Source organism: Drosophila persimilis, unplaced genomic scaffold (assembly GCF_003286085.1).
Source record: "Drosophila persimilis strain 14011-0111.01,24,50 unplaced genomic scaffold, DperRS2 tig00000686-arrow-arrow-pilon, whole genome shotgun sequence".
NCBI classification, from domain to species: domain Eukaryota; kingdom Metazoa; phylum Arthropoda; class Insecta; order Diptera; family Drosophilidae; genus Drosophila; species Drosophila persimilis.
Window position 1 is genome coordinate 60,422 of NW_020825336.1, and position 14,715 is coordinate 75,136.

The 14,715-nt window shown below is 48.2% G+C and overlaps 3 protein-coding genes across 4 annotated transcripts; 1 reads left to right on the forward strand and 2 right to left on the reverse strand.

The window, feature by feature from the left end:
• Positions 1-1,184: 1,184 nt before the first annotated feature.
• LOC6600472 (FMRFamide receptor) lies at positions 1,185-8,963 on the forward strand. The gene is made up of 2 exons (XM_026991780.1): positions 1,185-1,256; positions 6,990-8,963. Exon 2 carries the CDS (start codon positions 7,251-7,253, stop codon positions 8,961-8,963), a length of 1,713 nt encoding a protein of 570 aa, XP_026847581.1. The 5' UTR covers positions 1,185-1,256; positions 6,990-7,250.
• Positions 8,964-10,058: 1,095 nt separating this feature from the next.
• On the reverse strand, positions 10,059-12,324 carry LOC6600614 (prominin-like protein). Of its 2 annotated transcripts, XR_003409076.1 has the most exons (3): positions 11,845-12,324; positions 11,317-11,763; positions 10,059-10,082 (listed from the first exon to the last, which is right to left on the reverse strand). XR_003409076.1 is itself a non-coding variant. In XM_002025534.2 (2 exons), exons 1-2 carry the CDS (start codon positions 12,040-12,042, stop codon positions 11,386-11,388), a joined length of 576 nt encoding a protein of 191 aa, XP_002025570.1. In that variant the 5' UTR covers positions 12,043-12,324; the 3' UTR covers positions 11,046-11,385. The 2 variants fall into 2 exon arrangements, 1 of the variants encoding a protein (XP_002025570.1); XM_002025534.2 differs by lacking the exon at positions 10,059-10,082 and having other exon boundaries at positions 11,046-11,763.
• On the reverse strand, positions 12,107-14,325 carry LOC6600615 (prominin-like protein). The gene is made up of 8 exons (XM_026991834.1): positions 14,178-14,325; positions 13,931-14,118; positions 13,690-13,854; positions 13,475-13,605; positions 13,080-13,409; positions 12,895-13,004; positions 12,314-12,787; positions 12,107-12,158 (listed from the first exon to the last, which is right to left on the reverse strand). The coding sequence occupies exons 1-8, from the start codon at positions 14,183-14,185 to the stop codon at positions 12,107-12,109; spliced, it is 1,458 nt and encodes a 485-aa protein (XP_026847635.1). The 5' UTR covers positions 14,186-14,325.
• Positions 14,326-14,715: the final 390 nt, after the last annotated feature.

Here is a 14,715-nt window from a genome sequence, read left to right on the forward strand (position 1 = left end):
CTTGCAACACAGCACCCCGCCCCCAGCCACGGTAGCTCCATGTTTAGATGTGCATTTCCGCAGTGGCCGGCATCCACAGGCAATCGAACCGAAATAAGTATCTGCGGGCCGGGCCGGGCCGGGTGGCGGGCCGGCGTTCTTCAATTGCTCAAAGTGGGTCGTGGCTGCGCTGCGCCCGTGGTCATTATAGAGAGTATAAAACTTGATTGCTCGGCCCGTGGCATTTACTTGCCTTATAAATAGTCCGCCGGCTTTCACTCTTGCCCCACCAGACACGCACGCACCCCCACCCCCCAGCCACTGGCATTACCCCCCGACTGTGTTGCAGCAACATGCAGGTTGCAGTAATAGTGGCGCCAGACGTGTTTATGAATGAAAAGTGCCCAGGAACGGCTGGCAACACGGAGGGCGGGCGCATGCTCGTTGGCAACAATGTTGCGGCCACCCCCCGAGCGGCAACTTTGTTGCCCGAGAGCTGCCGGAAAATCTGGCGGAATTTTGCTGTTGGCTGGCGGGGGCACAGTTGGCTTTCAGCATTCAACGTGTTTTGCGCTCCGACGGGACTCGGATCCGAATACCGATTCAAAAAAACGAATTCGCGCCGCTCTTAGGCGTTGTGTTTAAAAATATCATACCTGCGTGAAGGAGCGAGCGAGATACACAGAGAAATAGATCGAGAAGGCAAGCGAGAGAGAGAGGGACATACACATATTTTTTGTTTAGTGATACGCAGAGAAAGGGAAAGTGACAGTGAAAGTGCCGTGATATCTCCCATGGAACTCTCCTCTGAAGAAGTACTCCTGCCGATATTCCCATTGCCATTAACCACGCAGATCGACATTTTTTTTAAGTGTGGCCGGGCAGTGTATCGACGATTTATAAATAAATATATTAAGTATATTCCGCCCAAGAGAGAGCACAGTACAAATGAAAAGCTTCCCCCCAAAAGAATTCCCAGTGAAATGTGAAAACAAATTGTTAAATTAGCCCCAAAAATCCGCAGCCAGAATCGAATCGCACCATTGATCATTCCCGGCCGAGTGACATATCTCCCGAATATAATTAACCCCATCGAGGCAGAGCCCCACAGAGCCCCACACAGCCCTTGGCATTGAGTGTCGACATCTCGTGACCCCCACCCACCCCCCCACGACCCGACCCCCGCCGTTCATATACATATGCAAATGAGTCGAGGATTTTCGGGAGTTCGACGCGATTCCCAGGCGCTCGCACGCCCCGCAAATTAAATTCCCAAGGTAAGCAAATAAATCTTAATAAGATTATTGCAGAAACACACACACACACACACGCATAAAAAAACAACATGTCATAAAAATTACATTTCCTTAAGAAAGGAAAATTTTTGCAAGTGTCTGTCGTTTTTTATGGGCATCCGTGAGACGGGCCTTGGGCTGGCTGGGAAAACCTCATGGATGCGATTTCCCCGTCGATAAGCCTCAGAATGTTGAATATTAAAAAGATTAATTTATGATTGGGTTGATGGTGAATGGTGGATGCGGCTTGTTGACAGCCCCAGCCTTTCGAACAGACATTTTTATTAGCCTTATGGATGGGCGTGAAGGGAGTGGGACTCCGGATCATCTGCTGGATGCAATTGTAGCTCTGACAGCCAGTGATGTGACAGCAAGGACGCAAAGAAACACTCTTGAATGCCCTTTAATGTATTATAAATATCCAAATTGAATTGAGCAACGAACGATCCAGTTTTTCGGATTGCACCGCAAAATCCAAGGGAGTGCCTAATGCATCCATTAGGCTGTCCTTGGAATAAGCCGCAATGGTTTTTAAAGGGCTTTTAGAGCTCTACACACAAATACCAGAGGCGACAGGAATTAACGAAATATTCCAATTAAATAATGGAAAAAGTACAGACATAATTCCCCGCCACCAGCAACCAGCAACCAGCAACCAGCATATTTCCCATTGAAAACAGCGCATTTAAGTGCAATTTAAACAAATTGTTGACACACTTTAAGTTCTGCATTATGTGGCATAAATTTGGGACTTGATTTCTTTCTTTGTTTAGCCATTTCCTGGGATTTTCAATTATGGCCACAGAAAATCCAGTTCGTGGCAAAGCAAAGGCGACAGTTTTTCCTGGCATTTTCGGAGAAATTCAATTTGGCTCCTTTGTGCCCAGAATGTATCCGTAACAATGCAGAAATCATAAATAAATATAGTTCAAGCTAAAGCAAACACTTAAGTAAATTGCATGGCTTGGGTTTTGGTTTTGGTTTTGGTTTCGGTTTTGGTTTTCTTGCAAAAACATGGTCCAGTTTTCTTTTGGCAGACAAATGTAAGTACGTTTTCCGAAGGCTAGCAGTTCCATTTTCTCAGAAGAATTTACATAGATGCAACAAAAACTTTTGTCCGAAATACTCCCCCAGGTGCTCCCCTTTGCATTTATTCACATGCATTCACATTCAGATAAGATAAAAAAGGGTGCTCTCGTCCACAAAACTGCATATTAATTAAGTAAATTCTTGGTTTATTTGCATGCCAGGTAGTCTCTCCCTCTCTCAGAGGGATCCTGGGATCCACCTCTGCCAGGCCTTGTCTTGAGCCCTAAACTGCCTTCTGCATGCCACTTAATGTCGGAATGATTAAGCATAACTGCCGTGTGGCTGGCAAGCACCTAGACACCCGTACACCTAGACCCATTGATCAATCAAATTGCTTGAAAAATGTCCAACAATTAGAGCAGCTGGAAGCTGGAAGCTGGAAGCTGGATGCGCTCATTAAAACCTAAATTGCAACAGAAATATGCAAATGACAGGCGCCCACAGGACGAGGCAAACAGGAACTGGAACCAGACCCGGACACAGACCCGGACGGACATCCATTCCGTGCCATCGTATAGACCGGGCCACAGCACGGGTCCCTGGCAAAAGTCGCATTTCTTTTCGTTTTCGTTATGTTCCGTTACGTTCCGCGCAGAGCGAAAGCCTTGAAACTGTCAACTAAAAATAAATCGCAAAGAGCTTGCTTTTCTCTCTCACTGTCTCTGCGCTGCCCTCCCCCCCCCTTCCCCCACCCCCCAACAACCACCCCCCGGCCGTCTATATAATAATTATAATTTTTGTGTGTTTTCATTTGGGTCCGTCCGCCAACAAGATTCCTCGACTTTTATACGACTATGTTTTATCTGGCTTTATATGCTCTCGACCACCGCATGTTCGATCTCTCTCTCTCTCTCTCTCACTCTCTTTGTCTCTGCCATCGAATCACAAATCTATATCTAAATATGTACATATATGTAGGAGGCAGAGGTAGGTATGTTCCGCTGGCACATGGAATCACAATGGAATAAGTTAATAATACTTAAGCTGCTTAATTAAATAAATTTCCACAGAAAGCAGAGAAAATATAAATATGTACCAAAGAATAGTGTTCGAATGTGAATTATAATTTATAGATATTTTAATTTATTGTTCTCAGCTGTAGGGCCATAATAATCAATAACAACAAGAGAGAAGAAAAAGGAAAAAACGTATAGCGGATGCCAAAAAAAAGAACCAGCCATCCAAAGGACAGAGGGGGGAGGGGAGGGAAAGCCAAGTTGGCGCCTCGTTGGACAAACATCCAAAAGTGCACTCTCAAACACAAAGCCACACACACAACACTAGCCCAACGACAACATTCCACATGATTCCAAATTGCTTTCTAAATAATTACGCTTAATGGCAGTCAACGAATTAAACATTAATTGAAACTATTCGTCGCCCCAACATGTGGCTCACGGAACTCCAAAATCCAACGTCCTGGCATTGATTGCGAAGTGAATAACATTCCGTTTAATTCCCAACATTCCCCTTAATTGTTTCAACATTCAAATGTGCCGTTATCTTCAAGTGCCTGGCCACGAAAAAAAGAAAGGGAGTCGAACATTTCGACTAGGAAGATACCTATCTAAACGGATGGGATATTTGGCAATACTTGGCTTTCTTGGGGCAAGACTTTAGGGATGTCATTTGTGCGCCTCGCCAGGACTGTGTATATTGTTGTGGGATACCCGCCATAGAACACCTTTTGTTGCTACTGGGGCAAGCATCAAATACCCTGCCTGCTATGAAAAACCCGTGTAAAACAGCCAGGGAAAAAAGCTTGGTTTAACTAAAAGAACCCACAAGTCAAGTCGGCTGTCGGTTGTTTTTGATACATTTAAAAGCTTACGGTTGTTTTTGGTGTTGGTGGTGTTGAAGCCCTCGATATTTTCGAACATTTTGAGCCGTTTAAGCCGCGCTGTGTTAATGGACACCCAGTCGAGAGCACTGGGGCTTGAAGAGTACACTGTACTTTGTTGGATACTCCATGGCACCAGTCCAGCGGTATTTTAGATGCCCTTTGCATGAGAGATGAGCCGCCCACACATTACACTACAATATGTGCCGATTCTAGGCCGCAGAAGAGCATATACCATAGTCGTCCGAGCCCTAGTAGAGGCATTCCCTGACCCTTGCCGGTGCTATGACAGTGAAAAAGGTCAACCAAAGAAAAGTGCAGCTGAAAAAAGCATGGAAATGCCACCAAGAACGAAGGGCCGAATCTTTGGATACCCTAGCAGATGCCCACCTGGCATGATGCCTTTCCCTGCGTCAAAGTCGACAGACCCTCTGAGAGGGTGGCATAAAAGTGGGGAAAAAAGCGAACGCATTGCCACAACGAGGAAAAACTGTTGGCCAGCAGAGGCTTGCCCGTTTTGGCCGGGGGAAAAAGCAATTTCGGGACTGGACTGGACTGGACTGGTCGTGTGGGCGATTTACCAGTGTCAGGGCAATAAAAAATGAATGTGCGAGGCCGGGGTCGGCGGCGACTGGTGTGACTCGAATGGGGACACGTGCTGGCCGTCAAGAGTGGCAAAAGGGTCACAAACATTAAAACTAATTGCTGCTATAATTGCCGGGACAGTTGGTCCAAAAGAGCGTTTCAATGCCCGCCTCTAATTGAGATAATCGCATTAGGAGCCGACGTTGGAGCTGGAGGCAGAGCCAGGACCCATGGACCCAGGGACCACTCTTGGGTGGTTCACCTGCAGTCGTGGATGGCGTGTTTGTGCTGGCCAATGACCGCAAATCGCTAACCACTTAACATGCAACCTGGTCTGGGGGACACAATGTAATTTACTGCCGCTGCACAGATAACAAATGCAAATGTCGCCAATAACACGCATACGTCACGTGGGACCCGGGCCACGTGCTAGCCTCCCTCTCTCCAGCTGAACAGCATCCAGGGGGGGTCTGGGGTCTGGGCTCTGGGCTCTGGATAAATGGACAAAACCACAAATACAATAGCGGTCCTTTGTTTTGCTTAGCTTGGCCATAAATTACATCAGGGTGTATCACAATCGGATCGAGATTCGGGCACTCGAATCGGATATTGAATTCGTTATGCATTGACGCTAAAGAGGATAATAAATGTTTATTCCGACGGGGAATGGTTACATCTACTAAATCAAGCATTCAAATCCCTGTTTCTCCCAGTGCACATTCAGCTATAATTCGATATTGTGCTCTGATTTGTCTGGCCACTCGATGTGCCATAAGGCGCGGGGTCTGCTCAGAGGACTGTGGCCCAATCCGTATCTTTGCCTGTCACTCAGATGGATCGGTGTGTGGGGCCTGGGTGCTGGTCACATAAGCTTGATTGATGTGTCAAAAATGTGACACTTAATGCCCGCGGAGAGTGGGCATTTCCTGACATTTACACGTGCCACAATAATGGCATCGAATCCTTAACTGATTTAGTGCCCCCTTCCACTGGAGCTCCCACTTGTTGGGCCACTGGGCAGCTCCGATAAAGGTATATGTAGCTCGCCATAAAGTGAATTAAATCATTAGGGTGTGACCCAACACAGGTCCTGCATTAAAGGATTGTACACATATGCCATTTAGTCGTAATTGCCAAAGCCACAGCCACATTCAATGGCGTTCTGCACAGGAGAGCGTGTGTCTACTGCAAGCTTTCTACTCTCCCAGTTCCAGCTAATTTCCCATCTTTTGGTTTAGTTCTCTGGCATAATTTAGATTGCAGCTTGTGGCGGGTCTGGTTGGAGGTCTGTTGCGGATATGTGTGCATACGTACCGGGCCATGGTCCGGGAACTGATAGTTGGACGTGCACGTTGATGCATGTGAGGGTTTCTATGGAAAATAATGATGGAAAAATTATGAATCATGACGAATATTTGTATGTACCTATACGAGAATGGTACCGATGTGAACCAACCCACTTTTTCCGATAGCGGGGGGCTTCAAAATTATCTATTCTGATTTTAAAAGCTTTATATTTTCCAGACGGTCAGCTCAAGCTGCAAACTGTCTGAACCCGATTTAGAGCTGCTTTTATCAGCTTTCCAGAAGGGCAAAGTTCAATACTATCGGATCTCAGATACCAAAGTTATGTGTTAAAAAGAAGCACAACCTTTAAAGAAAAATAAGACCATTAAAAAAAGGATTATGATACAAAATCTATAAAAAGAAGTCGGTTCGGTTCACGCTGTTACGTTTTGTTGAGTAGTGTAATCAAATAGTCTGTTATAATGGTCTAGGATGCTTTCCTCAAATGCTCGGTATGGTGCTGTACTCCGTTTGAAACTGAGGTCAGGTGTGTCAGGTGGGTCATGTGGCTGCTCAACCGCTTCCCAGAAGGTTATACGATTACGACCACCACAGGGTGAGGCGGATGAGCAATCACAAAAGGCCATTGTGAAACATAAGAGCCTTTGCCCCCCCGGCTCTTTAAAGCATAATTGCCACAAATTACCTGCAAGAAGGGTACTCCTGCCCCAGGCGCCTTCCAGCTAAAGGCGGACCAAAGCCAAGCAATTGACACCCCAATCTCATGTGGCGTGAGGGCAGTCCCGTGTTCACAGTCCGTATTTCTTGGAAATCGATAGTCTAGTCCTAAGCTCTGCCTCTCTGGGCCCGAACGGAACTAATCGACCTTCCATTTCTCATTTCCGATGTTGCAGCTAAACGTGTCGGCGACGCGTGGCCCGGAACCGGGGCCAAGTGGAAGGCTAAGAGCTCTTTACGCCGCGTGACCCCCTGACCGGCAAGGACAGGTGGAACAACAGGTCACAGAAGGATTGATGTTAGGGCGAAAGTTCTCTGCCAGCTGCATAGATGTTACCCAAGTCGCCGGTCGCTGCCAGGACGCCACTCTAGTACCGAGGAACCGAGGAAGACTGCCAGCCGGCGGAGAGTAGACGCCGGCAAGGACCAGCCACGTAATGAGCGGTGCCGCCGCTCGGCTGCTGCTGCGCCTGGAGCTGCCCGCGCCGGGAGTGATGCCCCCGCCGCCGACCGACTACGACTGGGGGCCCATCGGCGAGGATGAGTTTCTGGCCAGTGCCACGGCCACAGCAACGGCCAGGAGCCACGAGGATGCGGTGCGCTATGAGATGGCCGACATACTGGGCAGCACGGTGCCCACCACGCTGTACGAGCAGGTGGTGCAGCAGTGGCTGCCGGCCCTGAACGGCAGCTACACGACGCACGGGCCCAACCACACGGACCTGCAGACGGACCTCCTCTATCCGCACTACGACGACGCGGACTTCGACCTGGAGCCGAACTGGACGCGCACCTGCGAGGAGGTGTACAATCCGCTGCTGGAGAACAACCGCATCGAGTTCTGGGTGTGCGGCGTCCTGATCAACATCGTGGGCCTGCTGGGCATCCTGGGCAATGTCATCTCGATGATCATCCTGTCCCGTCCGCAGATGCGCTCCAGCATCAATTACCTGCTGACGGGCCTGGCCCGCTGCGACACCGTGCTGATCCTCACCTCCATTCTGCTGTTCGGCATTCCCTCGATCTACCCGTATACGGGGCACTTTTTCGGCTACTACAACAACGTGTATCCGTTCATCTCGCCGGTGGTCTTCCCCATTGCCATGATCGCCCAGACGTCGAGCATCTACATGACCTTCACGGTGACCCTCGAGCGGTACGTGGCCGTCTGCCATCCGCTGCGGGCCCGCGCCCTGTGCACCTACGGCCGGGCCAAGATCTACTTCATTGTGTGCGTGTGCTTCGCCCTCGCGTACAACATGCCGCGCTTCTGGGAGGTGCTGACGGTCACCTATCCGCTGCCCGAGTCGGATGTGGTGCTGCACTGCGTGCGGCCGTCGCGGCTGCGCCGGAACCAGGCCTACATCAACATATACATACACTGGTGCTACCTGATCATCAACTACATCATACCCTTCCTCACCCTGGCCATACTCAACTGCTTGATCTACAGGCAGGTGAAGCGGGCGAACCGGGAGCGCCAGCGCCTGTCGCGCTCCGAGAAGCGGGAGATCGGCCTGGCCACCATGCTCCTCTGCGTGGTGGTGGTGTTCTTCATGCTGAACTTCCTGCCGCTGGTCCTCAACATCTCCGAGGCGTTCTACAACCTGATCGACCACAAGCTGACGAAGCTCTCCAACCTGCTGATCACGATCAACAGCAGCGTCAACTTTCTCATTTACATCATCTTCGGGGAGAAGTTCAAGCGCATTTTTTTACTCATTTTTTTCAAGCGGCGCCTGAGTCGTGACCAGCCGGATCTTATACACTACGAGAGCTCCATATCGAACAACGGCGACGGCACCATCAATCACCGGTCGTCCGGCCGCTTCTCGCGGCACGGCACACAGCGGAGCACCACCACCACCTACCTGGTGGCCACGGGCACCGTCGGCGGGGGCGGGGGCGGCGGCAGCACCTCCCAGCTGAACAATGTCCGACTCACGCAGGTGTCCGGCTCGCCCGGCCTGGTCAAGATCAAGCGGAATCGTGCCCCCTCACCGGGTCCGGTGGTCTACTTTCCGGCTCGCGAGATGCAGCGCTCCGTGTCGACGAACACCAATTCGGCCACCAATAATAACACGGCCATTGGCTATGACTGGACGCTGCAGGACAGCAAGAAGCTGGGGCATGTCTCCTCGGGCTTCTGAGGGATCAGGGATCAGTCCACTGGTCATGTACATACACCTAAATATATCCAAAGAGATCAGGCTTTATCCAAACGAATATAATATAATATACTCTAATATATGTATCTGTATCTATATATCTGTATCTTTATCTGTAGTGAAGGCATCAAACTATGCGCTCCAAGCGTTGCGTTACTTTGTGATAAGCGTTAAGTGTTTCCTGCTCCTACTTCTACTTCTACTCCTCTTGCAACTTTGCCTCCTCCTCCTTAAATGTTTCTCGAATTCAAAGTACAGGTACGCGTAGTAGCAGGCCCCACTGTAGTGTCTTCTTGTCTTGTCTCGTCTTGTCTTGTAAAAACTGCTCAATCAATCGAATTTCTTTCAATTTTGCACTAAATTAGACAGAAACAGTTTTCCAGAGTCATTCGCAATATCGTTTTACCGACCCAGCCGACCCGTCACGCCCACTTTCCCCCACTGACCGAACTTTTCGCTTCTTTATTTATTATCAAGTTTTGGGTGCTTTTAATTAAATATCCTTTGGAGAGCATTTCATTTCTCAGCCAAACTTGATGGATGATTTCCATTCTTTTTTTTATTTTTTCGCCCTGCTGTTCCGATGATTTTGGTTTTTGTTTTCGAAACTTTTCTCAAATACAGGCGGGGCGAAAGTGTTGGGGTTAGCGGGGCAATCTGTCAACTTGTCGGAAAGAAAAGTTTTTAAAACGCTGCTCAAAAGTTCAAAGTCAGCTCTCAGCTCTCGGCTCTCGGCTCAGAGAGGTTCCGCCTGTGAGTCCCGTAAGTAGCTCAATTTAACATCAACAACAATAACAACCACAACAACAACAACAAAATAAAGAAAAAGACATTTTCAGGTATTCAAACAAAAATGAATTAAAAGTACTCTAAATACACACAAAAAATAAAATACAAATACAAATTAAGATAAAATGAAATGAATTTTTTTTGCTATTGTATAAAATATATTTAAGAGTTTTGTGTAAATATTTCGAAATAACGTGTCCATGCAAAGCATAAATGATCCCAAAGAAAATGTACCGGCTTTCCATTGAAAATAAGTCCAGGAATGGGAGTCCGGGATTCGAAGAAATTCCAGCCATCATCCTCCTCTCCGGCCTGCAATAAATACGAGAACAGAATGCCCCTATTTTACCATGTAACAAAATAAAAGAAATACTCATCATTTGGGAATACCAAGCCCCCACCCCCCCGCGAGAACCCAAAGGGCTTCTCAGTTAACTAAATACTTGTACTATTTATTTAGAATTAGATTAGCCTTAATATTGTATAGTTGTATCGAATACGTAACCGAACAGTCGTCATAACTAATTTCAAGGATTGAGCAAATAAATGATGATGAGAAATCCGAAATTGTTTTCATTTGTCTGAGAGCCTCGTCTGGGAGAGTTTTAAATAATAACTACATTGAGGGATTGGGGGGGGGATTCACTAACGAGCACTTTGGACGGCCACTTTGCCTGCCATTCAATTAGGGCGACCTTGGGGGGGTGGGGGGGTGGGCCAGGACCACGCACCTATGCTTAAGCAGGCCGAGCACGTTGTCAGCAGGCGCCCCGATAATAATGCACAAGTCACACAAAGGAATTTAAATAATAACCATAACAATAAGACACAAAACACACACACAAACACACACAGTCGCAGAGCAGGGAAACATCCTTGTTCGTAAGTGAATTACGGGGAACGCACGTGCGCCAGGGCCCAGCCCCGGGCCGTGCCCATAATCCCATAAGAGGCGGACTCGGATTTGCGATAACCACAAATAATTAGGGGACAAGGGGGAGCGGATTAGCACAGAGCCCGATGAAAGCTGAATATTTATGATTTCTTTATGTGGGCTCCAGTGGAAGTGTGTGTTTGACAGGAGGACTTCCCCGGAGTACCAGCAGAGAGGCCACAGTTGGGTTTTCTTCTCCGCCGATCTTTCCTAGAAACAACGAATGAGTTTCCAAAGAAGCCACAGTGCTCCTGCCACATTGAAGTGCCCCTGGACAATGGATGATAATAAATCAGCCCCTTGATAATGTCAACGGCAGGGAAAGTATTTTTTGCCTGACGAGTTTTTAATACTGCCCGGGATTATCATGCCTTTGACAAATGACAAGAATTTCGGTTTGATTCGTTGACAAAGTGTTGACCCCGCCATGGTGTTTGCCAATTAATTATTTGCCTTTGAACGGCCACAGCATGTCATCGAAAAATGTAATTAATCCGCCGGAAACCCATCGAATCTGAAGGCGACAGTGCCTAAACGCTCGGCAACAGTTCTGCTTCGTCTTCTCCTCCACTCAAGATTGACGATTGAATTTCACAAGCTTTAAATACTCACAGACTTGACGGGCTTTGACATAACAGGGGCCATAACAGGATAGTCGAATATTCGACTCTCTACCATTGGCTAATCCAACTTATTCTTCCCGTCTGTACTGGGCTCTGGATCCCTGATTGGCAAGGGCAGGGGCAATTCCATGGGATGATTCGTCGTTGCTTCAATCGCCTGCTCCACGTCGAGAATCGCCGCTCGTGCAAAGTCGTCCTGAAGACCGCAGGGACAATGTGCAGCCCCACCAGACCCACCAGACCCACCAGGATCACCGCCTGCCAGCCTCTCCGATCGACTAATGCAGTACGGACAGCTGTGACTCTTGGTCGGTCCCACGACGAACGGCCTGGGCCTCGTCTGGATCTGCTTGTACAGGCACTGCAGGCGATGGCCGATACAGAGTACGCCTATCAGAAGGAAGGCAGACACCAATATGCCCAGCCAGCAGCCGATCTACAGGCACATGTCATTGGTGAGGTAAAATCGAAATCAATGTGAGGGGGCGGGAAGGGGTCAACCATAACTAGTACTCACTATGGGGTCAACCAGGTCGCTGCACACCGTGTCCAGGCTGTAGTCATATATGTAGGTGAGTGGCTGGCAGTGTCCCACCTTAGTGTTTGCCTCATGGACAACCATTTTGATGTAGTTGTTGACCTGTTGCTGAATCACAGTGGTCAGATTTTTGCCAATATTGGCAAGGTAGTGCTTGCCCATGTCCCGTATAAACATCTCGGTATTCTGAATATTTTTTAACAAGAGTCTGATGGAGTCGCCAAAGCTGTAGTACTCGTATTCAATTTGACTTTGGATCCAACTGGCATAGCGCAACACCTCCACGACATTCTCTTCCAGAAACGGAGTATATTCGTTATGAAATGCTTCTAAGTTTTCATATTCATTTTCGAAAGCAGCCTTTGCCGCTTGGTAGTAATTCCACGGCAGTGAGCGAGCTAATTTCTTCAGGCCCCTTCGGAGATTCTCAAAATCGATTGCCACATACTCATAGCATAGGGTATCATACCACAGATCAGGATGGACACGGTCGAGGGACGAGTTCGCCGCTGCCGTGTACACGTCTATGTCCTTTGGTGTTAATAGGAAAAAATCGGATAGATCTAGATCTTGGAAAAGTGAGAAATCGGCTTCCATTGGGGTCATGACGCGGATTCGTATCAAGTCGTCCACGTCGTAGATTCGATTCTCTCGCAGATATTTAAAGATGCTGTTTTCGCCTTCGCACTCATTGATAAGATTCGATATCTTGAGGGAATCCTTGGAGCCGTCCCGCCTAGAGGAAAACACAGAGCTGACATCGCTCTCTAATTTGATCTCGCTGATGAGCCTTTCTCGGGCAGCCCTCTGCTTCTCGGTAAGTGGTGCGCATGCGCCTTTGTACGCCACGGCGCCGATCAAAAAGTAGCACAGTCCAATCATGAGCATAATGGATATCACGCAGACTATCAACAGCATGGCTCTGCGGGGTAGCCAAGGGGGTCTCAGTGAAGGACAACAGATACAGATACAGATACAGATACGACTAGTACAGACTAGCCTAGACCGTAATAGCCGAGGGGCACTCACAATAGAATGAAGTGCGAGCCAATCCTCCGGCTCATACCATTGTCTCTCACTCCAGTGACACGTTTGCCGAAGCAGCCGAAGGCCAAGGCGATTATCAGGACAACCAGTATCTAGGGAATATTACGAAGCTTGGGAGCTTAGTTCCGTTTCGGAGGAAAGCCACATTCAGCGCCACATTCACTTACCACAGCCACAAAGACAGCGATGGACACTAACACATAGTTACGGGTCCGATCGAACCGGACGTACAGATCGTCGAAGGCCCTCGTCGAGCGCAGTGTGGCCAGATGAATGTCACTGATAACCACTTCAATTATTTCATTGATGCGGTCTGCCTGATCGGCAAAGAGCTTCTTTCCCTTCTGTATGTCGCGGATCATTGGTGCAGCGACGCGTTCCATTTCCTCCTTGATCAATACGGTTATTTCATGCAGTCGTGCCAGTGCCTCATCTGGTCTACGCTCATGCCGAAAAAGTGCCCTTAATCCATGTTGTATTGTCTCAACGCTGGGGAGCTGCATAGATTCAGAATTCTTAATGAAGATTCCGTCAATTTTTGAATTTGTTAACAGGCACACACCTTGTCCGGATGCAGACATCTGGATGTGTCGATAAACTCGATATCGGAGCGACCCAGAAATTTGATGCACTCTTGGCTGCCACAAAGCACCGTTGCCGCATAGTTTATGTCGCGTTTCACTCCCCGCAAAGCTGTAGTTTCAAATAATTTTCAAAATTCAATGTTACTCGTAGTGGGATTATGGGGACTGGGGACTGGGGAATGGGGACTGGTACCTTCTCTTAGTCTTATGGAGGTAATCGCAACATACGAATGAAAATCATGGTTGTGGTCAGTATAATATTCAGTGATTCTGAAATTGCCAAATATATATTTGAGTTCTTGAATTGAATTAGCCCCTGAAGCATCGTTCAAGTCCTTGGCTATATGCCTAGGTGCATCTAGACGGACGATTGGGAATGGATTAAATTGATATGGAGGTGAGGTGTATGGTGAGGTATGGAAATTAGATTATACTCATGATCAAATGGATCAGATGCGTCTCCAGCTCCTCAAAGTTTTTCACAAACAGATGCTCTATATGCTCCTGGACACCGTACAGGAAATTACAGGTGTCCAGGCTACCCCTTTCCAGGGTCCTCTTGGTCTTGGCCAGGCCGCGTTCCAGCAAGCTATTCGAGTAAACAGCCATGGCCATGCACAAGCTGAGAGCAGAACAAAAACGGCATAAACGGATCTCCACAACAGCATCTTTATTACCTACCCGATCATTACGATGATCAGAGCCAGGCAGGTGCCCCAAATGAAACGCCTCCTCCTATTGGCAGCTATATCGCAGGGCGGACAGCCCTGCTTGCAGCGACAGCAGCAAAAGCAGCAATACAAAACGCTGATGGTCCACGGACCGAGACCGAGACGGACAGAAATGAACTAAAGCTTTAATGGTCTTGCCAGGCAAACCCAACGGGGATCTACTCACCCAAAAAAAGGGATCAGGACGATGAGAGCGACGATAATGCTCGCCCACAGCCAAAACAGCCAGTATGCGGCGAACCAGGCCGCCCAATCGTTTCTGTCCACCTTCCGTCCCAGCGCCATCTTCTCCGTTCCAACAAACCTAAGGTAGCCTGCAACAAAGATTTGGGCATTTGCCTAAAACCACATCTTGGCCCCTTGGCCCGCTTACCCCTTGGTACAGTCACATTAACTGGAAAGAACTTGTCGTAAATGCCTCGCGACCATTTGAAAAGAGCAGTAAACTTTCTTGTGTAGTTTTCATGCTTCGTATAGTTCAACACATT

What these genes read in the sequence shown, in the direction of transcription:
- LOC6600472 (XM_026991780.1), top strand. Translation starts at nt 7,251, where the DNA reads ATGAGCGGTGCCGCCGCTCGGCTGCTGCTGCGCCTGGAGCTGCCCGCG.
- LOC6600614 (XM_002025534.2), bottom strand. Translation starts at nt 12,042, where the DNA reads ATGTTTATACGGGACATGGGCAAGCACTACCTTGCCAATATTGGCAAA. An exon ending in GCGACCTGGTTGACCCCATA is followed by an intron (nt 11,764 to 11,844) that starts GTGAGTACTAGT and finishes ATGTGCCTGTAG; the next exon opens with ATCGGCTGCTGGCTGGGCAT.
- LOC6600615 (XM_026991834.1), bottom strand. An exon ending in TCTGATCCATTTGATCATGA is followed by an intron (nt 13,855 to 13,930) that starts GTATAATCTAAT and finishes TCGTCCGTCTAG; the next exon opens with ATGCACCTAGGCATATAGCC. An exon ending in GATGTCTGCATCCGGACAAG is followed by an intron (nt 13,410 to 13,474) that starts GTGTGTGCCTGT and finishes GAATCTATGCAG; the next exon opens with CTCCCCAGCGTTGAGACAAT.